This window comes from Oenanthe melanoleuca, chromosome 15 (assembly GCF_029582105.1).
Source record: "Oenanthe melanoleuca isolate GR-GAL-2019-014 chromosome 15, OMel1.0, whole genome shotgun sequence".
NCBI lineage: Eukaryota > Metazoa > Chordata > Aves > Passeriformes > Muscicapidae > Oenanthe > Oenanthe melanoleuca.
In genome coordinates this window covers 8,725,477-8,748,961 of record NC_079349.1, presented here as the reverse complement: position 1 = coordinate 8,748,961, position 23,485 = coordinate 8,725,477, and the positions used below count along the sequence as shown (strand labels likewise).

General features: G+C 40.6%; 1 protein-coding gene across 1 annotated transcript in view; it reads right to left on the bottom strand.

The window, feature by feature from the left end:
• MED13L (mediator complex subunit 13L) overlaps positions 1-23,485 on the bottom strand; it is a 167,351-nt gene that overhangs the window by 76,243 nt on the left and 67,623 nt on the right. Inside the window, exons 3-4 of the mRNA XM_056504092.1 lie at positions 11,249-11,333; positions 7,031-7,114 (exon numbers count right to left, since the gene is read on the bottom strand). Coding sequence (XP_056360067.1) covers positions 7,031-7,114; positions 11,249-11,333 — 169 coding nt within the window. The remainder of the gene's footprint in view (positions 1-7,030; positions 7,115-11,248; positions 11,334-23,485) is intronic.

Here is a 23,485-nt window from a genome sequence, read left to right as displayed (position 1 = left end):
AGTGTGAAGAAAATATCTCAATTACATTAAATAATGCAAATATTTAGAATATATACAGGCATTCCAGTAATTTTACAAATATAAATATTTTTATATATAAATAACATTGTACAGAAAAAAGAACTACAAGAGAAGGTTTTACAGCATCCAGAAGTTAGAGATTACTGGATCAGCTTTATATATTTGTTCATTTACATTAATTAAATCAGTAAAGAAGATCCTTAACTTCAAAACTGCAGAAACAACCCTTCTGCCTTATAAACTGGAATCCATAAAATATGTGCCAGCACATCACCCCCCCAGATGGTAAAAGAGGAAACACATGGAAACATATACCCTAACACACATACCCTGGATATCCTGGCTTCCTCAAAATCCTACAAGGAGGTGGTAGTTACAAACACACACTGAAAATTCCAAGTGGATTCCGAGTATTTCAGAGGGGAAAAAGCAATCCAAATTCTCGGGCACCTCACAAAAATCAGACTGTGCCACTCTGTGACACCCTCAATATCCTGGCTCAAACACAGCCCAGGGATACAGGGTGCCTTTGGAAGCAGCAGGCATGACAGAATTCTTCTTTGTCTGGACAGAAAGGGATGAGAATTCTGCTACCAATTAATTCAGACTGGTGGATGTTGGTCAGGAGAACCTGTCCCCTGTGCTGGAAGCTCATGAGTAGCCAAACACCTGGAGTTTACATAGATCCTTTTACTAGACTGCAACACCAGATTATTCTGTGAGTACCAACCCTGCTGCCCCAGGCTGGGGATTCCTGAGTGACAGGAGGGACCCCGATCGGCCAGAGACAGGCACCCCAAACACACCGGGCAAGTGCCCATGAGCTGCAGCAGAGCAGCAAGATAATGCTGCAGCCACACAAGGTCACTCCAGTCACAGAACCTCTCTTACCAAGACAAGGGCGAACTTGTATCATCACCAAAATACAAGCTACAACACGAATGAAGAGCCCCCAGCATAGCTACCAACATCACTGCTGCTTTATCCAAGGTGGCTGGCTCAGGCCCATGGGTAAGACACTGCACAGCATCACCTGAGCTGGCTGAAGCCGGGATTTGCAGCAAACTGGAAGCACAGTTCTAATGACATCTCACCAATGACCCCATGCAGGGAGCCCTTCCATTGTTATCCTGATTGGCAAGGGGCAAGGAATCTGAAGAATCGGTGCCTGGGGCTGCTTTGCTACTGCGTTTTTATTGGTTTTAGCCAGGAAAGGAGATGAAAAGGCCGGGCCCTGGGGCTCCAGCTGCTCGGTTCCTTTCCTGAAGGACACCACACAAAGCCCAGCCCCATGCCCCAAGCACAGCCGGGCACAGCCACTGCAAACTGGGTCACACATTTCAAACAGGCAATGGAAATTTTACAGCACGCTCAAGCACGGCTATTCCAGCTTTTAGAAAATACTTGGTTATTATTTTCATTATTAAATGAAAAACCAATAAAAAGACAACTGAATATCCCTTAATTTATAGTTTATCTAGAAGGTTAGTTTGGTGATAAAGCACACAAACATTGAGACGTTCAGTCCTGCAAAGTGTGTTAACATTTTCAATCAACAAATTTTACATACAAGTAATACAAACATACAAAAATACAAACAAACATACAAAATAATCCAAGACTACCAGTACCATACGCAAGAATAAAAAATAGTTATTAAAAAGATACTGCTTGAATAGCATTTTCCCAAACTGTCTTAATAGTATCTTTAAGTAACCCTAAGCTGCTACTAATATGTTTCTGTTTTGCCTATAAAACATAAAAATCTATTATATTTATTAGAGATTAATCTAGATGAATAGATTTGAATAAAATGATACTAAATTGCTTGTAAAAAGTCTATAAACATAAACATGTTGATATCAAGAATACCTTGATATCACCTTGATATATTTGCAGCTTTTCCTGAATAATGCATGTGAAAACACTTATTTTAAAATCTCTATTTTAGAACTATTCCTTCTGCTACAATACAAATGCAGACTATATCACATTGGGTACACTACACAATATTTCAGAGTAAGTAAGAGTTAATTCAGCTGTAGCACACACAAGATTACCAATTAAAATAACACCAGCCACAGATATAACACACCAACTTGGTGTATGGTTTTACTGAAACCATAAGTAATCCTCAGAAGAAACTCAGCAAAGATGAACGTAACATTTCAGAACTTAAACCTCGAAAACATGAAAATATTTCTCTGGGAACTAAGCCTCTTAAACTGACATAGAAAAGCTTATTTTTACAGAGGTATGAAGAATTACTGGAAAATACACAGTGTTTCTTATTACTCTGTATTTCTACCACATTTACTTTGACAAGTCAGGAATAAGAATACATTATTTAAAATTAAGTCGGATTGATTTTTCTTATTTTCCTGCCTAGTCTTTCCTCATTTATAATGGTGTTGGCAGTACTGTACATGTATATTACTACAGCATCACTAGATACCATTTTCAAGACACATTTTTGATCACATTACTGAATTTTTTAAGATGGATAAAATACAAGTACACAAATGTGCAGAATTAAAATAATTTATAAGAAAACTGTACATGCACAGTCAGTTACTTCTCAGCTGAGGAATTCAAATCTTCATAAAAATTTAAATAGAGCACTTCAACTTATTTTACTGTGCTTTTAGTGCACTATGTCTCCATGTAATGGAACACCGGAGTGCCATTTGCCAGAAGACATTATCTGTGCCAGGAGCAAAGCTCTGTGTGGGATTCAGCCAAGGTGCTCCAGTGCAGCCACCAGTTCCCAGCTGCTCCTGGCACAGCCCTTTCCAGGGCTCCCCAAACCTGATGTTTTCATGTGAAGGCACTGACTTGACTGGCAGGAGCTCCTGCCATGGCACAAAGCAAATGCAGACGCAACAATGCTGTGTCAACTCTGGTATCCCTGATTCAGGTACTCCTTGCATGAGTCCTATGGCTGCTCCCAGGAAATTGAAGACGATGATTGCAGGGATCTGAGAGAGGCAGCAGTGCTTTAATGTCTGCAGCCTTCAGGTTTTGATGGCACTGATTAATGTCATGCTCACAAAGAAGTGAACACAGCTGTTGATTCCAAAACTGGCTGTGGATGTACGGACTGAGCTGTTACAGAGGGAAAAGTTCCTGGATTAGGTCTACAGGAGGAGAGCTGACATGGAATGCTCTGGATATTTATGAAGATACCCATGCACTCATAACTCAGAGATTTCTGTGTTCCAGCAGATCATATGAGGTTGTCAAGGATGGGGCAGTGACAGTCAGAAACCTGTTTGGGAATTGCAATCCAAGAGCTGCATGTTCTTGCAGCCTGACTGCAATCCCACTGCTCCATCCATGCTGGTTCACAGAGGGCACAGGGGCTGCCTAAACCCCTAAACCCCTATCTGTCAGCCTTCTCACTGAGTAATGAGGAGAGGAACAAGCTCTAATTCTAAATATTCTACTGATGGCAGTTTTCTTCCTAAGGCTAAAAATACCCAGCACACCTCCAGAAGAGGGGATGACCCATAAATTATTTAAGCTACAAAAAGCAACAATTATTTTTTCATGTGTTCTTTACATTGAATTTAAATAAAAGCAGCTTAACACCTTAAGCTGCTCATACAGTTCAGAACAAACTGATTCTCTCCTCAATTTTCTACACATTAGGAAAACAGTCACTAAAAGAATCAGCAAATATTCTTACATAAGATGGTCATAATTTTTTTTTTCTGTAAGTTGTTTAACACTTCATTGTGGTGCTTTCTAAAACAAAAAAAAAAAACCCATATAAACTGTGAGAATGAATTTTCATCACACAGTGAAAGGCACTACCAATGCCGCGGATCTGACAAGTTGTGTGGACTTCAAACATACAGATCTCCTTGAGAAAGCTGTGTGAAAAAAATAATCAAGTTTGCCATTTCCCATCAGTAGCATGAAACCTATTTTAGACACACTGCTGTAGGATGACAATAAAATGTGCAGAATTATTTAGGAAGTGACGCATAATACTGAAGATACTTGGGAAAGGAAATGCACAAGTTCTGTACTAAATTTCCTGTCAAAAGCATCTGGTCTGCATTGTAAGCAAAACAAAACCCAGGCATACAGGACCTGTGAGAATCCCCCTGCCGTTCCCTCAGTCCTCCTCCTGCACTCAGCTCCCAGCACTACCTGGGAAGGCAGGCCAGGCTCTCTGCTGTTCTCAGGCCTCCCTCTCACATCTCAGCATAAGTAGGTCACGGCCACTGTCATGCTCCACTTCATCTTTGACTTCATTCTGAAATCACAGCCCTCCCACCCTTCTCCTTTAATGCCATTCACAAAAACCACAGGCCCTGAAGGACTTTACTCCTTGAAAGCCAGCCCATGACTTTCAACTCCTTCCCTGTTCATTTACAACCAGCCCAGGACTTCTCAGTGTATTCCCAAAATGGTGTTAGTAACTCTGAACACTGGAAACTTGAGATAAGCAACTCTGCCACAAGCAAAAAAGCACAAAAGCAGACTTCAGAGATGGTTCTATTTCTTTAGCAGAAAGACACCTGCTGGTTTCCACCATTCAAGGGGGGGGATATATCCATATAGATCTCTTTCCACACTCAAGGAGAACAGAGCAGGTGTTTTCAATAGGGATTGCCTGTTCCCAGACTCCAATCTGATCACTGTACACACATGCAAGTATTCCTTTATATAATAATATGACTTTAAGTAATATTGTATAAAATGCCATTTTTTTGGTTATTAAGGTTTTATGCTAAAATACCTAAACACCCTCAGATGGACTCTTCTTGCTGCAACTATTCCTTCTTGCTTTATCTAGAACAAGCTGCTGCTTAGAGCAAGAGCTCCACAAAGAATTTATCTGGAATTAACATGAATCAATTTGTGAAGAGAGCTTTTTGTGCTATGCTGAGAAAGAAAGCTTAAAAGATTAAATAAAAGGTGTCTGGACAGATTAGTCCCCAAAGCCGCCTTCTACTTGTTGCTATTGTCCCCAGTTGACTCTACTGTCCACTTTTGCAGTCTTAATTGCAATCTTTCAGGAAGATTAGTTAATTTAACATTAAATTTCTAGAAAAACAAACAAACAAACAAACAAAAAAAAAAACAACCTGAAACTACAAAAAACCTATTTCAAATTAGGCATAATTATTAATGCTAAATATACAACTTTGAAATAGTACATATCCAAAAAATCTATAGCAGCAAGAACTTTATAAAAATAAACAGAGAAACCAACACCCCACCAACCAACAACAAACATTATCTTCTTCAAATCAGGAGTGCACTCTCCAACCCTAAAATCCTCAGTGTCAGATTTATATATGGAATACTTTAAACACAAACTAAGTTCAACATGAACTCAGGTTTTGTGACATCTTCCAGGCCAGATTTCTTTATGTGCAGATTGCACTTCTGTTTACAAATGAAATTATCCTCTACAGAGCCCTCACTGTGTAGGTTGATTTGGTGTTATATACATGTAAATCAGACAGAGGACTTACTAATCTGTCAGAATTCTAAGGTGATATTACCTCCCATGCCAATGCTGCTGCTGTTTTTGACAGACATCATCTACTGTAGCAGATGCTTAATTTATTAAATTGATACACATCAGGAGCAGGCAGGAGACTCACCAGCACATTTAATCTGAGCACTCAGGCTGCAGTGACGTGGATAAAACAAACAGCTTTTGCTGAAAGGAGCTGCCTCTCTTTTCCAGAAACTGGAATTGACCCCTGCTTACGTCACTTAAGGGAATTAATCTTCCAGAAAATTAAGCTGATGTTGGTATGATCAGAAAGGCAGCAGGGAAAACACAAGGGAGAAAGGTGGTTACGCACAGCCAGGACAGGGGAAGGTATGAAAACCTGAACCTTTCTATGGCTCCTTACCATTAGATCAATGGTTACAAATCAAAGGTTACACACACACACAGTGTCAGCCACAAAGTAAACAGTTACAAAATAGATAACTCCAAGCTACCTTAACACTTCTGGGTTTTAGAAAGGAGACAAATTCATGGTTAATTCCTGCATTCTCTCAAAACCAAATGCTGCTTGTAAGCGGCTGGTTTGCACCAAGTTTGGTACAGAAGGAAGTCAATGATTTGTAGGATTGCACTGTAACATTTCTGCAGCTAAACCTTGTAGTGAGATCACGATGAGAGGGAGAAGACAGGTTTGATGCGCAGGATGATTTCCACCTGCCCCACCCTGCCATCAGACACTGTGTGGCTGCCGCTACACTGGATGGATGAAGAAGTTGCCACCCCACTTCATCTCCACTGCTCATTACCTTCAAATCTCCCAACATAACTGTGTGTTTAGTCACTTCCTAACCCAGTTCTGTCAAATTGATTCCCGTTAGAAAATCTATGTTTCAGCTTAACTCAGATTATTTTTGACAGAACTTGTTTAGCAGATGACTGTAAATGCAAGTACCAGAAGATCTGAGAACATTGTAACCTTTAGAGCTCAGAGAGGAAATAGCGAGCAGTGGAGCCAGATACCCCTGTTCCATGGCTGTGTTGCTGCAGAGAAGCACATTAATCACTCCTATAGGTCTGATCTGTCAGCCTGCCTGAGTAGGGAAAGCTCAGGCTTGAGGGTGGCATCTTTAAAGAAAATAAATCAAGAAATCCATAGACTACTTATTTTACTGCTTAAAATGTCAGGTTGGGGTTTAGTGTCCAGAAATTAAAATAATTTGTTATAAATGCCTGCAATTCTGCTGTATAATGAGAGGAAAAGGCAGATGCTGCTCAAAAGATATTAATAAATGTGACATTTCTGTGGAGCTAATGGATAAATACCAACCTTGCCTTCTTATCTTAAATTATCATAACAAGGCCTGAAAACTTACTTAATTGCTTTCTGTGTATGAATGATGTGAATATGGTGTCTGTGTTTTTACTTGTTACATGGCAAAAAAAGTGAGAAAACTACCACCAAAAAGCAGCACCTAGTTCCCATGGCGCAATCCACAACACTGACAGGAGCAGGACTTGATATCTCCTTACCTTTTATTAACAGGCTTCTCATCCTTGTCATAGGGCCGTATGAACCATTTCCCAATTCTTACGAAGTTTTTATCCATCAGGCATCTAGAAAACAATTACAGCAAAAATTACTAGTTACATCTTAAAGCGTAATTGAAAGGAGTCTTTGAAGACAGTGACTCTGAGGGATTAGGCAGCTGAATTTCAACCAGATTGAAATAATAGTTTGTAGGTTTTGGGTTCTACTTCTTGTTTTCCCACATCAGGCATAGAAAATCCCTGTCCCATCCCATGATGCTGTCACTGATGCTGAATTTCACGTGCATTTCCCCTTACCTTTGCCACACACTTTTCCACTCTGTGCTACTGTTTTTGCTGACTGATCCCTCATTCCATTTTTCACCTCCTTGAACAAAGGCCATTCATTAGTACTGATTTTTTTCTATACAGTCTTTCAGACTTCAGATGATAAAGATTATGCATTCCCTTATTTTTGGCATGTCAATGGTATAGTACAGGAATGACAGAAAATTGCATTAAGGAAATATTAATAATGATTCAATTTTCCTTTCACATGATCCCCAGCATGATGTCAGGTGCTGAAACACCCATAATTACTGCTTTCTCTGTCAGAAAACCCCGTTCCATCAAATACACTCCCACATCACTAAAATTAGAAAAGTTCCATTTTTTGTGGTCCCTTTTGAAGTCCAGTTTCTTTTTAGAAACTGCATGTTCCTCTTTGAAAAAATCCCAACAAAGGACTCAAAGTGATCAATACCCAATTTAAATGGACAAGTTAGGGAGTGCCTGGTGCCATTCTAGGTCTACCTGTGCTGATGAATCACAGGAGCAATTTACCAACCTGACTATGCCTCATACATTAAACGTGTACTTGAACATGCTGCCCAAGTGACCACACACAGAAATTCATAATTAAGGCATATTTTCAGTAAGGTAAATAATATGCTTCAAAAATTCTGTAAAACTGCTTTATTTGTTGCCAGTGGTTTATAAACCATTACAATTAATATGCAAGGCTTGCCCATACAATTCACATCTAATCAGTATTTTTTATTTAGATGAAAGAACTGGATTTTTCCACTCTTCCAAGTTTTCCAATAGTTTATTTCTATAGCAGCTGCTAGAGAGCCAAAACAAAGGGAAAAAAATTAAAAATCACAAGAAACTTTCTGGGCAACCACATTCTGCAAGGTTCAAAAAAGCTGTGTGATCTACACTTCAAAAGCATACCTAGAAATGGATGGCTGACAATGTAAATATTAATATGCTCCTAATTTTTCTGTATAAACTTGGCAGGATTTTCCAAAGTTAAATCTGAAGAAAATTCTACCAGTACTTTCTCAATTAAAGCAAAAATAATCCATTTCAGTTGAATAACCAATATCTTAAACTGAATATGAAAGCTAAGGCAGCAGAGATCTAAAAACATTGGTAGAGAGGGGGAAGAAAGCTTCAGCAACTATTTCCCTAGGAAATATTTGCTATCAGAGAGTCTGTCAGTGCCAGCATGTTTTATACAAACAAAAGGAAGTCTGTGAAGTTTACATCAGATCCCTAAAGAAAATAATCTGTAGTAGCAAAAAAATGTAATAAACACTTCCCATCACACACAATTGAATGCCCCATCTCTGTCTCTCACCACAGCAGGTTTAACTGCCTCAAACTAATGCTGCTTTCCTAGAAAAAAAGTCTTCATGGGAAGATTTGTCCTTAAAAATCAGTCAACCCTCCATGCTAATCTAAATCAGGGTTATTTAAGGAATAACCCCATATAAAATCAGAGCCATGCCTGCAGCAGCACGGATCTCAGATGCGGCCGGGTGGGCAGTTAATGACAGTATGGTTATTTTTGCTGTATAAGCACTAAAGTAACTAGTCCTTCACAGTGAGCTGTAACAATGGAGATGTGAAAAAAAAACCAACCCAATATATGGTCATAAAAAGCAGTTATTTAATGATATAATGAAACACCCTGCAGGCCCCGGCTTCTCTCCCTCCTCAGGCCTGGGCGATCCCTCCCTCAGCAGTGCAGCTGTTCCAGCACTTCACTGGTGCCTGACCTCCTGAATTTTTGATTTCTCCATGAAAAAATTACCTGCCAAGGGCACACCAATCATTAGGAAACGACACTGTAATACTTTGAGTACTCATCCCTGAAATCTTGTAATGTTTTCTATACTGCCAATTAACATAAACTGAGTTAGTGTGGGTACAGAGGAGGAAAAATTAAAATTTAAAAAAAAAAAAAAAATCAAAAAACCCCATAATCACGTGTGTAAAGGCCTTTTTTCTTGCCTTTGCCAGGGTTAGGTAAAAGCAGACACTACTGCTGCCCCATTTTGTCCCCACGGGTCCCTCAGGCTCCTCCATGAGGGGCCACTCCCCCTTCACGGCTCCTCTCCCGGCCACGGCTGATCCCCCTCATCCTCCTGCAAAACCAACACGAAACAAACCCCAAACCCCACTAACCCATAACCACCTGCACCAGCCCAGCACTGATGGGCCAGGAACAGAATCCAGCCTTCTCCTTCATTATGGGGTTTTCCTAAACTATGCTATTTAATAAAGCCTGCACACATGCTGCTATTACTTTAAATGAAGTAATTATGATGTAAAATTCAGATTTGGCAGACAAGAGACAAAAAAAGTGAATAACATGAAGTAAATTCAACTATGAAACTGTTAAAATTGTAGTCAGCAAAGCAGTGAGAAGATGCTCATGTCCAAGGCTGGGACTGCAGCACTTGTATCAGCTTATCATGACATGAATCATATCAGCTCATCACAACATGAATTGTTTCAGGTTATCAGGACATGAACTGAGGCTCCCGGCAAACACCTGAGCTGCGTTCACCAATTACTGCAGGAAGAAAAAGACTTTCCAGTCACAGCTGGACAGAACAGTTCTGATGACTCTGCCAACTGATTTCAATTAAGCTATATTTTAAAAAAACCCAAAATTTATTTCACAAGTTTAAAGAGGTCCAAAGAATAAAATTAGCCACTTTACACTTAAAAGTCAGCTGGCTGGGTATGACAGATTAATAAACACATATCGAATTAATTTTCCCTTTTATACTATAAAGCTACAAAAGAACTAATGAACATTCTAGACTTGTAATTTAATTTTTGTACTTTTGTTCATTCTAAATAGCCTACAACTTTTATAAAAATCCCCTAAAGAGACTGATGGGATAGAAAACAGGGAATACAACTAATCCTTGTACCTGCGGATATGCACACAGGTAACTCGGTCACCCCATGGAAACACAGCCTCGGGAACATAATGCAAACCTCATTACCAGTAAATCTACATGAGACACTAGATGAGAGAAGATGAAAGTCTTTTCCATTTGCTTATCTTCTGAAAGAAAAAATATCCAAGGCTGCATTCTACAAAATTACTGCAACACAAAGCTGCATTCTAATTTCTTGTTGTTATTATTATTATTATAACCTCAGAGAAAGTGGGAATAGTCTAATGACATTTAATTCTAAGAAGATATCCAAATTTGTAAGAACTAGGATGCAATACAGGAAGGTGATGATGACCTGAAGAACTGCAGAAACAGAAAGAATACAATTATATAGCCCAAAATGCCATGTCCCACTCAATGAGCGTAAGAACAAGATAATCTTCAGTAATCTTAGAAGGTGATAGCTGGATTAAGAAGAAAAAGGCATTAAGTGTATTAACTAATCACAGAATAACTCTGCAGCCATATATATATAAATATAAATAATATATTTTATATAGGGCTCATCAGAGCCAGAAACTTTTAAGCTTCACCTGAATATTGCGCACACATGCAGTCAAATCTTACCATGCATGTAAGGATAATTGAGAGAAGAGAGTTAAGAGCTTTTAAGATATGTATCATTTAACCTCATAAAGGCACTCAAGGTCAGATACAATTACACTCTAAGCACTTGCAGAAGGTGAAAACTTCCATTTTTTGGCTTTTAAAACAGCTCCTTAGGAAAAATCTGAGCAGAAATATGTATCAACATTATTGTTTGTTATCAGTGTTTAATTCGTTTCCACAGCATTTTATGATAAATTACCAGGATCCATCCTGAGATCCATCTCTATCCTGTTTTCTTGGATTCAAGGTCTAACTCCAAATAAAGTAGTTTAAAATCCATAATAATTGCTCTATCCTGTATAATTTTAAGTATCAAAATGAAATATGAGAGCACTAGAGTTTTTCTTACCTTTCCAGAAGATTATGAATTGCTTTGAAGAGCAGGGTCCTACACTCATAGGAAAGTCCATTCTCCCAGAATCCTTCTTCCACCACTACAAAAACACAAAATGTCAACATGCTCAGAATAGAGAAATACAAACATTTAACCAAAACATATCTTCAACAGATTTAATTTTCAAAGTAGCATGTATCACTAAACTATTTCAACTATTATCTATATCTCCCAAACAGCTTTAATCTTTACTTGACCAAGATGCAGCCTTTGAATAAAAAAAAAAAAAAAAAAAAAAGTAAACACAAAAGCATAAAAGCAAACCCATTTGTTTGTAGCATTCAGTATGCAAGTACAGGGATGAGGAATGCACGATCATTCTTTGCCACCACTAATGAGAGATCCTTTAAAACTTAACCACAGATGCAGACAATCAAGAAACAAAATTATTCATTAAAGGTGTAAAATCAATTTACATAACTGAAACAACATGAAACAACTCCACAGAACCTTTCTCTGTCACACTCAAGTGCAATTCCCCCATTGTACTGACTTTAGCTATTGCAGTTTTAGCAATACACAGCAGATTTTATATCAAAATAAAAACTGTACACTCAGTACAGAACTGCAGAATTCTAAAAAAGTAAGTCTAATCATCTCTCATAGTAGAGTGCAGCCTGAATTAGTCACCTGAAGGACAGACAAACCTCAGAAATATCTGCTGTCCTTACTCATGGCTTTTGGATGCTAAAACTACCATAAGCAGCACAATTTCTGGTACTCCTGTACCAGATTCTAGATCTTACTCAGTCAGAATACTCAGAGTGAAAACAGATGATAAAACAACTTTTTTCAACGAGTAAGAATTCGTTAATTGTCTGAGTTCTGCCATTTCAATTATACAGGAGTAGTTGGCAGATCTTTAAAAGTGCAAACACAAAATTCTACTGCACGTTAAGCCCTGAGTACTTCACACCCCTCCCTGGCCGATTTGCAGGACGAGACCTCCCAGCAGCGCATCTATCGCACACAGATGACTATCTCAGTATAGTTTACAACCATGTTTAAAGACAAGCTTCTAAGGAGTTAGTGCTCCATGGAAAATGCTAATATTGCCAGCAGCCTTCAAAGCTTCGAGCCACTGTTCTGCTACTTCTCCAGGAGCTGTAACTCACATGCTCAGACAAGAAAAGGCACATTTTTTTGCATGTGCAATATTGTGATATGGAAATGTCGGTAACAGAGGCTCTCTCTCTCTTCGTGCAGAATGGAAAAGCCAGGTTTTAGTACCTAAATCACCTTATCGCACAGCACAGGACTTGCCAGGAGAATGGAGACCCAGAGCTGTGCCCCTGGGCACGAACAGTAGCCAAGCAGCTTTCCCTTAGAAACCACTGCAGCCCTTTAATGCTTGCAAGCCCTCCCTGCCACAGGGATGTAATGGGCCATTGCTATTTACTGCACAGAACTCTGCATGGCCTCGGCTTTCAGGGGTGAAACACTGAGCTTGAGGAGCTCAACCTCCGTGCATGGTCAGAACTATTGATGGATAAATTCTCAACAGCTAAGAACTACCAAAACTTCAGAAGCTGTAAAGCAGGTACAGTCTTACACTTAAAAATTACATAATCCTCAAATATACAAAAAGCTACAGACTAGTTACACTATAAGAGATCACAACTGCATGAAAATTCAAAGTTTAAATTAAAAACCAGATTTTTGAACAACATCATGAAGTTAACAGAACCTGTAAAAATCAAAATAAATTCACTCTTACACAGCAGTGAGCTCTTGCCCAGTTTCACCCTATCCTAGGCTGTACTGCCAGTATTGTCTCTGCTTCAGGAACTTCAAGCAAAATAGGAGAGACAAGAATCAAGTCTATGATTTTACAGGAAAGTTCCCACCACCAATTCTGAAGTTCTCAGTCCCAGGTATACACAGCAGACTAACGGGACCCTGCCACAACTTACATAATCTCAGAACTATTTTCTGCAATTTTAATTTCACCATTTCAGAAGAATTCAGATCAGATCACGCTGTTTTACACCATTGAATGTAATATTCAGCAGAGTTAGGATAATTTTAATCCAGAATTCCTCTGTGTCTGGACATCACCTGTATTCTTTTTCCCTGCTCAGTTTCCCTGGGCTACCCCAGCTTGTTATTCCTCCAGGATCCCAGACATGAAAGCACTACACATCCCAGTAGGAGAGACTGGATGAGGGAATGGAAACTGGCAGCACTCCCCCTCCCTATCCACCACCACAGCTGCATCCATGGCTGTCCTGCACACAGGAGAAGGAATGGCTGGGAGGAAGGTGCCCAAAATCCAAGGAAAATAAAGGAAAAGCAATGTTAACCTTGAATCCAAGTCCCGAGGGTCAAGTGTGTCATGAGGTCAGACTGGCTGAGGAGCAGCAGTGGAGTGGGACAGGGAAAAGGGGAAAGTCTAGAGTGGTATCAACTCTCAATATTCTAATTTTCTAAACTGCCTTTCTTAGTACACAGAATTCACATAAATTATATATGAAATGGAAATAAAATTACTTCCCTATTAAATTCAACTCTATCATAAGACACTGCCATAACCATTTTCCTGTAATAAAGAATGCCTCTAATTCCCAGATATATTAAAGCACTATACTTACTGTAATTACCTCTAATGCTTCTTTATCCTACTAAAAAAGTACATCTTAAAATTAAGAGCATGTACATATGTCTGATGCAATAAAAATGAGGAGGAAAAATTAGAAGCGCAGCATTTCACTTCCTCTCTGCTCTTTGGCTTCCTGATCCAGACTCCACATGAAAAGTGTTGAAATGACTGGAGCAAGTTACAACTTCAGGATGCATATGGTGACCAATAAAAAAGCTTGGCAAAACACGAAAAATTAGACTATCCCTATAAATTCCAAAGTTCCTGACACTTATAATCTAACTAGATTGTAGATTTTGAAGAGTATTTTAAATTCCTTATAGCAAATTGAAGCCTAGGAAATGGTCTCTGTCTGTCTACATAATGATTTCTAATGCTTTTAACACTCAAAATGTTCAACTCCAGCCCCCCTCAGCTTTCCCATGCTCCTGATAGCATTTCCAGGCACAGCCAGCAGAACACAGGTGCTGCACAGGCTCTAAAATATGGGAACATCTCTGGCCTATCCTGGAGGCATTTCTGTTGCTTCAGGTGAAATATTTCTTTTTGGACACTGAACAACAGCTGAGAAAGGCAACTTCCAAAACAGAGAACTTCTAGGGGGACAATCAAGGACAGATGGTATGTTTTAGTGAGAGAAAGCACAAAAGAGCACAAACCACATTTTCCTCCATGAAAAGTCAGAGCAGAGGACAAGAGTTTGGAGAGGCAGCAAAGCAGAGGGGACAGACGGTGGGTCACTGCTTGCCAGGCCACGGGGAGACAAAGCCATGGCTAATGTGATCCCTGTTTGCAGCAATCCCATCCTGGGCAGGAGCCCTAGCTCCTTCTCACCAGAGTGACTTCTCACTGTCAAGTGACTGCTCCTCCACTGGGACAGGTTCATGCATACACGTAGCTACAGTTCTGTGTGAATATATATATATATATATATTTCTGTATATGTTAACTATCCTATACTCTGGAGAAGAATGACTCCTGGGAGAGGCTTTTACTTGAACACCCCCTTCTCACTGCCCTGCAACAGAGGGAGAACTTCACCACGTCATTTCTCACCAAAAGAAGCAACTGCTTTCCTGTAGTTATGTTTTGTTTTTTAATGAAATCATCTCCCAAAATAAACCACTAAGTCTATTAATATTCTGTCTCTAAAGATCTGGATTCTCAGGAAAAAAAAAAATTATCAAGAATAGCAGAAAATCCAAAACAAGAAAAATGTGTATCTGACACTTATAATGGATTACAGTGGAGGTGCTAATCTCACTGCTGGTGTTCAAACAGAATGGGAATTAATCAACTACCTTAATATAGAAAGTTTTCAGGCGTCTGTTACGATTATATTTTCCAAGGTTCAAAAAAGGAATAAAATTTTTGTGCTGATTTTTATGTTTATTCTTGCAGATCAGATGTTAAAAGAATGAAAGGTAACCACAATAATTTAGACTTACATGGGAAATTTATAATTTAAACATACATTAATGAGCAGCTTAGTTGGCTTGGGATCTTTTTTTATTTTCAAGTCAGAGATATTAAGGTCTTCAAAGTGTCCAACGATTTTTATGAAGCCAGCCAAAAGAAAAAGATCATTATAAAAATTTTAAGGAGACAAATCACAGCAAAATATCAAAGCAAATACTTCAATAATTTTAGGTCTCCCAGCAGAGATACTAGAAAGATAATAAAATCTCTGTTCTGCTTCAGTGGCCAAACTGACATATTTTACTTAAAAGAAATATAGAAAGAAGGGAGAGGAGGCAAGTTGAGGCTGTGTCGGTGCTGCAGAGACAGTTATACCTTTAAGAAATCCAGCCACCCACATTTTAATAATTCAGGTCACATTGCCTTGTGCAGTTTAAAAGCAGAATTAGTTTCAAAGAATACATATTTCCTCAGAGCTATGTTACGTATTTCCTTTTAATGTATCATATTGCAGCAACAGCTGAAATGAACGTCTAGACATCAAAAACAAGACTTTATTCCCACCTACTGCTTTTTTACCTCAGGCATCAGAGCTAATGAAACCCATTATCCAGAACACTGCCCTCAGTTACCACATTGGCCACTGCAAATATGAAAAAACACTCTGGGACAGCACCAGTTATTCAGCCATTAAAATTACTGAAAATCAATTTCTTGCTGCACACTGCAGAAATACTGATAGATTAAAGCAGGACACATGGGACAAGGAGATTACTTCCAGGGAAGATTACTATGGCAAACTGCTGAGGACAGGGACTTACTCAGCTCCTCAAGATTCACATTCAGAGCAGCACATGCTCCTTCTTAGCCGTGGATATTTTGCCTCCTCGTTGCCATGAAATATGAAGGATATGGTTTCTTTACCATGCTTTAAAAACACATGGCTAAACAACTCCAACAAAATCAGACACAAAGTTACTAAAAGCAAGCATTTCATTTTTCATCTGTATTTTTATTAACATGCCCTTAAAACAATATTCCAAAAGCCAACGTGCATTTTGAAGCATCATTTCTCCTAAAAAATTGAGTTAAGAGAGTAACAACACAATGCAATGGTACATTAATTCTGAAAAACTATATTATACCCATAAAAATCCAATTAAAGACAATGTCATTGATCAATCATTGCTATACTGCCATTGATCACCTTGTAAAATCTGTGTTTGAAGTCATTAGTGATTAAATTGACTTATTAGTAAATCAGATTCAACCCACTTAGAGATCTAGTTTCCTTGTGCTGGTTATGATTGTAGGGAAATTGTGCTGCTCACTCGTACAGGCCTGGGAATTCATCTTGGCTCCCTGCTCCAAGTCAGCTCATCACAAAATGAACCAAAACAGTGTAAATGCTCCCCAGAATGATTCATTTGTGTTCTCCTATTTCCAAACACAGGGAATATTTACTGGACATGCACAGAAGTATTTCCAATCTGCATCCTCCCAAGGTATCCTTAACAGCTTCCAGGAAAATCAGAATATTAATGGAGACCGTGGCTGAAGATTGCTGCTCAGGCACAGCTCAAGTTTGCATCTCAATGCACTGTAATTTTCGATATAAAAACCAACACTTGCAAGCAGAGTTGACTATGAAACTAAAATTGTTGCACTTCAGAAGAATAAATAAAACCTTCAAAGGCAACAGCTGTTGAATATCACAGGAATACTCTGAGGTTTTAATTGTTGTGCATTGAAACAGAAATTAGCATAATAGCTATTTATTGAAAAACAGATGGTAGGTAACTATCTGCACTTAGATTGTGTTAGCACTACTTAAGGTTCCTCAATCCCATAGGTACAGAGTTGTTTTTCATAAAATACACATTAAATGTTACATCCTCTCCCTGGCCCACACACTCACATCCCTGTGCTCCCACACAGCCTCTCCTGCCTTTTACCGGAGCTCACCATAGCCGGATCTTCACAGGGACAGTTTCTCAGCAGCTTGGTTAACCCAAAATTATTATCTATGAAATCAGAACGAGCATTTCTGTGCAATTACAGCTCAAATCTGCTCTCTCTGTAGGAATGCAGATGAGCTGTGCAAAGAGCTGAGCTGCTTGCTCCTGAGACAGGACAGGTTCCAAATCAAACCATGTATCTGCCATGCGGTTTGTGCTTTGAATGTTTTCTACAATCACCAGAAAAAAGAACAGAAATAAGGCACAATTTTACATGGTTTACTCAGCTTCCCAAAGCAAAGCAGGAAGTTGTATGCAATGGGAAACCTGATCTTGCATGCCAGAAAATCCCTCCAATCCCTGATTTATGCTGCTTCATTTGCCCCACCATGTGTTTGTGTTAAGCAGTCTTATTTCCAAGCCACTTTATATTTCTTTGCAGAGGCATTTCCTATAAATGAAAAGCATAACCTGACCACAGTGAAAAGGCACTAAAGGTTTGGGGAGATTCTCACCATCATTTCCTAAAATGTACCAGGTTAAGTATACCAGTAGAAAAGAAGTATTTTCTTAAACTTCTTTCTAAACTCCTGGGAGTTTCTAGAATTTCCTTTCACATTTATGAACTTTTCATTTTCCATTAAATCTTAAACGCTTTGGAATAAAGACATTAAAGGTAGTTTGTCAGAGCAACATAAAAGCAACCCAAAAAACTTTGAAGGAAAATACAATTTTCAAAAGTATACTATGCTTTCCTAATCCCAGAAACAACCTGTACTCTCCAAACTTGATTTGCTCTCTTCTTTCCCCTTCTAAATCTCCCAAGTTTTCTTCATTTTCATTTGCAGTGACCACCTGGGTCTTGCAGCCAGCATGACCCTCAATTCCACACATCAGCTGCAACCTGCACTTCTGCCTGTTGATCTCCCCCAGGTTCAAAGAAAACAGATTTCCTGCAGTGGATGTGCAGCAGCGAGACCTTCCTCAGCACCATCAATGCCATGAGGAGGACTTGTATTTTTCCTCTCCAAACACAACTGGGGTTTACTAGCTCTGATGGGACACTGACTGCATTCCCCGTTCCCAGAGCTCTTCTGGAGGTAACAGAATGTACCAGGGCAGCAAGAGAGAAATCAGAGTGCAGCCATCCCCGAGTAACACAGGGCTCGTTCTGAGGAAAAATGCTGTCCCTATTAATCCCTACTTGGAAAGTGAAAGGAACCCGGAGTGTTCCCTCACTTCCCAAGTATGCAGGACCTCACTGCTGGAGCACAGCTCAGTTCGGAGAGCAGCACTGGGCTGAGCTCTCCCTGCCCTTCCACACGGCTCAGCCTCAGAACCGTCCGCACGGCTCCACACAGGCCATTCCTCTCAGACTGCAATCCTGGCCCTCCTCATTCCCATTCCCATTCCCAATTCCGCCCCACCCTCTGGGATGTGGATCCATCCCCACATCCACAGGGAGCTGCGGCGGCATGCCAGAAGCTTCCCCTGGCCGAGGGGACATGGATATGAGACACTACCATGCCCAAGGGGACATGGACACAAGGCACTGCCATGCCCAGGGGACATGGACATGAGGCACTGCCAGGGCTGCAGTGACCGCTGCTGGCCTGGGAGGGCAGCATGGCCCTGGCCTGAGGGCACGGCCATGGCTGGGGGATGATGGGGATGGTGAGGATGATTGCGATGACGGGGATGTTGGGGATGATGGGGATGAGGATAATGGGGATGATGGGGACGGTGAGGATGATGGGGATGAGGATGGGGGGGATGGTGAGGATGATGGGCATGTTGGAGATGGTGAGGATGATGGGGATGAGGATGGTGGGGGATGATGGGGATGGTGGGGGATGGTGGGGATGATGGGGATGGTGGGGGATGGTGGGGATGACGGGGATGTTGGGGATGGTGGGGATGATGGGGATGATGGGGGATGATGGGGATGAGGATGATGAGGATAGTGGGGATGGTGGGGATGCCCATCCCCGTCCCGCAGGAAGGCAGCTCAGGCAGCATTCCTCACTGCTTCACAACGTGCTGCGTGCCACAGCCTTTAACTGATATGTTGAGATCACGGCTGGAGTAAGGACAAGATCTCCAACACATCCAAGGACACATTTATGGAGAAATCCCAGCTGTAACGTGCCCAGTCTCCCCAAGCCCCCAGAGTTCTGCTCTGCAGAACAAGAACTGGTGGTATTTCCATCTCAGCTGTATGCTGACTTAACCAAGTCAACATTTGGGTTTCATCAGTTAAAAGCTGAGTTTACTCTTCCACATAAAAATTAAGAATTGTGCTTATTTTTCCGGAGTTCACATTTGCTTTTGGTCCTGTATCACTACTTGCTGTCCCCAGGCTCCTATTTTCTTTTTTTTTTTTTTCCCCAACCTAACGGTTATAGAAATAACAATATTTATAGAAAATCTTCTTTCCCTTAACTTACTTGTAATGCTATATTGTGAGAAAACAAGATTTGGATTTAAGTAAGGGATACAGGAAATATTTTTAGAGCAGTTTCCGGTGTTAAATACACATCGTGTGCCCCATACAAGGTCGTACACGTGAACTATAACACTAATTCCATTATACATAGCACGTATTAGATAAGTCCTCTTCATGTTACTGATGGAAAATAGGAAAAGATATAAATAAATATTTTTTTTCTGGGTTATACATACTTTCAAACTAATGTTTAAGCTTATTTTACTACTTGTTTTCCTACCTCCCTGCTGGAATTCATTATATTTTACACAGGAATAAATGACAAAATTGACTTTTCAATTTGCTGCAGCAAAAGCTGAATGATGCAAAAAACCCAAACTCTAACTAATAATCCCCAAAAATACAAAAGTAAGAGTCAGCAGCAGGCAACCCCAAATTTAATATTGCTGGCAGGTTTTTTGAGTAGCAAAGTTAAGCAAAGGTCCTTTCCAATCCAAACCACAACATGATCCTGTAGGTCTTTCCAGACATGACTTTCAGCTTTTGATTTCTATGAATTAGAAAATAAATTTCAGCTTACAAGGTTTATATACTTCAGAAACAGAGGGTGGAGGCTTGAGAAATAACCCACATCAGTGCAAAAATGGTTACGGTCAGATTCGATGCTTGTAAATAAAATACTTAGAAAAAATATTTTCAAAGAAAAAGACACTCAGTTTTGCAACAATTCTTGTAAATAAAGAAAAACTGAAAATGCATCATAAATTGAGGCATAAAGAACAGTGTAAAAGAAATATCTGTTTATAAATGTGCCAGTGAGAACCTTTTCCCTCACATACTCGTCTTTTCAGAGAGGCCAGGAGCCTTCCAAAACCACAGGCACAGAATAAAAACGCAGAACAGACTTCAAAGACAAAACAAGCATATTTTTGTCATTTTGTTTGTTCTTTACTCCCCACAAAACATGCCAAAATACTTTGTGCTCTTCTGTAAGCAAATGTTTACTGGAGTTTGCTGCTACTTGAACAGAAGCAAAAGCGAAATAACAGTTTTGTGTTGAGTTCCGCCAGCGAAGGGCCTGAGCTGGAGGCAGCAGAATGTCAAGCAGGTTTTTAAATCTATTTTTGTCCTCTGAGGATGCCAGTAGAGGGAGCTGGCTGGGACCCGGTCTGGGCTCCTCACCCAGGGGCTGCTTTTTCGATTAAGAAAAGGATCCGAGATCACACAGGCTAAAAATAAAACTTCAGGGGGAAAAAAAATCGACCACATGCAGTCATAAACATATTAGGAGAGAGTGGGTTTGGAGTGGGGACAGTGAAAGTGTTCCTTTTAAAATAAAACCCTCCATATGAAACGGCTTTGAAAGCAGAAAAACTTCCTTGAAAAATAATCTGGCCAAATGTGTGAGAAAAGCTCTGGAAGATCCATGAAAATGCTGATGTCCATTACTTCTGCTGGCTGAACAGATACTTGCCACAAACAGGTACTGAAACCTCAACCTCAAGGAAAACAACCCCTCTCCCTCTCTATGCCTGCCTTTCCAAGCAGGGACTACTGCAGATGCTCATTCAGATGGGGACAGAAAAACAATTTCTTCAGCACCACATTCTTATTTATAATAATATATTTATTTACTCCTGTTTATAAACAGAAGGTATTACAGGAGAAAAATAATGAGGAAGACACAATATGGCACTGGGAATAGAAAAAACAAATTACTGAGGACTGGAGAGCTGTTCTGAGATAGAGGAGTCCTTGGAATTCCACACAGTAATAAACAAAACTACAGGATTTTACAAACTGAGACTACCAAGTACTCAGCTTTTCTCATGATCTTTAAGGCTGAACATATATACAGCAATTATTAATTTAAAGCCAGCCCTGCTCTGTAAGATCTCTCCTGTAAGAATCTCTCCTGTGAGAGTTACTGCAAACAAGAATCCAAGCGAGCAAGATTCCCTTGGGGATGAGCAGGCTCCCAGAGGAACACCCAGGAATAGAAAGTTGTGATTTAACTTTCTATTCAATCCAAAAGAGTGCTGCAATTGCTGACTCCTCTGCACTTGGGACTCCTTCTAAAGATCACTTTTCTAAAACTGGAGCCAACTGAACACATTTGACCACTATAAAAGAAGCCCTCTTCCCAGGCATCCCCTGTGCTCACTGCTGGAGTTCTTTCCCATATCCATATTTCAGCAGGAGCCGTCTCCCTCACTGCTGGTTCTGCAATGCAAATGCAATATGTTGTTCACTTTACAGGCTGTTGCCATGGATATTAACGTGATGTCATAAATTGTTACATCTTCATTGCAGAAACAAAATGAAAGGGCTTGGAAGCAGGAGAAGAATAAGAACTCATCTAACCAAGTATATTTAAGAATAAGCAACTGTTGTACAAATCACAAAGAAAAAAGAGGCACATAAATGTGTATTTTAATTTAGTGTTGTTGAATGCTTCTCTATGTAAGTGCTTCCTAAAAGATTCCAAATTCCCTGTTGAATTTTTTACTGGACTGTTACCTGCACAGTGGGACCTCCTCAGTAACAAATGGAACAAGCACTTCTTAAATTCAGCTTTTTACCACAGTTGGAAATATGTTTTTCTGTTGGAAACATCAGTTTCTTAACTCTGCTTTAAATTTTCAGGCAATGGCCAACCATCCCAGCAATGCCAATGTGCCTTGCCCCTGCTTTCACTTTCATTCCAAATACTTTTTGTCTGACCAAATCCATTCATAGCATATGGGCCATAGCAAGTACATAATTTTCGAAAAATCAGGGTTGTGGGTTGCCCTTAAAAATAATTACCGACAAGTATTCCTGAAGTTTTTCCTCTCCAAGAACTCCGGGAATCAATAGTAACAAAATGTTCCTTCACCTTATTAAAACAGTAGCTAAGATTACAACAAGTTAATCTACTTTATCTGTAGATATACACACAGAGAAAAGAATAATTTAGCTTGGAGAAAAGCAGAATACAGTACAAAGCACACCCAGTGTTCACAGTCCCAGAGGATTTCCCTCATTTTCAATTAGTCAAACTGTCTGGTTTAATCTTTTTCCCAAACAGTTTAGCTTTGCTGAGAGTGGATTTAACTAAGTCGAAAGACACACAGTGAGTGGGGAACGAATGGGCACCTCTGCCTGCCCAGAGCAGCTGACCTGCCAAGGAATAGGGATAAACACATCCCCACCCCTCCCACTGACACCAAACGGGCATCCAGAGGTGCAGCAGCACTTGCCTTCCCTGGGCACAGCCTCCCCAGGGCACAGTTCCCATGGGCACAGCCTCCCCTGGGCACAACCTCCCCAGGGCACAGCCCCCATGGGCACAACCTCCCCTGGGCACAGTCCCCATGGGCACAGCCCCCATGGGCACAGCCTCCCACGGGCACAGTCCCCATGGGCACAGGCTCCCATGGACACAGCCCCCATGGGCACAGTCCCCATGGGCACAGGCTCCCATGGACACAGCCCCCATGGGCACAGCCTCCCCTGGGCACAGCCTCCCACGGGCACAGTCTCCCCTGGACACAGCCCCCATGGGCACAGTCCCCATGGGCACAGGCTCCCATGGACACAGCCCCCATGGGCACAGTCCCCATGGGCACAGGCTCCCACGGACACAGCCCCCATGGGCACAGCCTCCCCTGGGCACAGCCCCCCACGGGCACAGTCCCCATGGGCACAGGCTCCCATGGACACAGCCCCCATGGGCACAGGCTCCCATGGACACAGCCCCCATGGGCACAGGCTCCCCTGGGCACAGC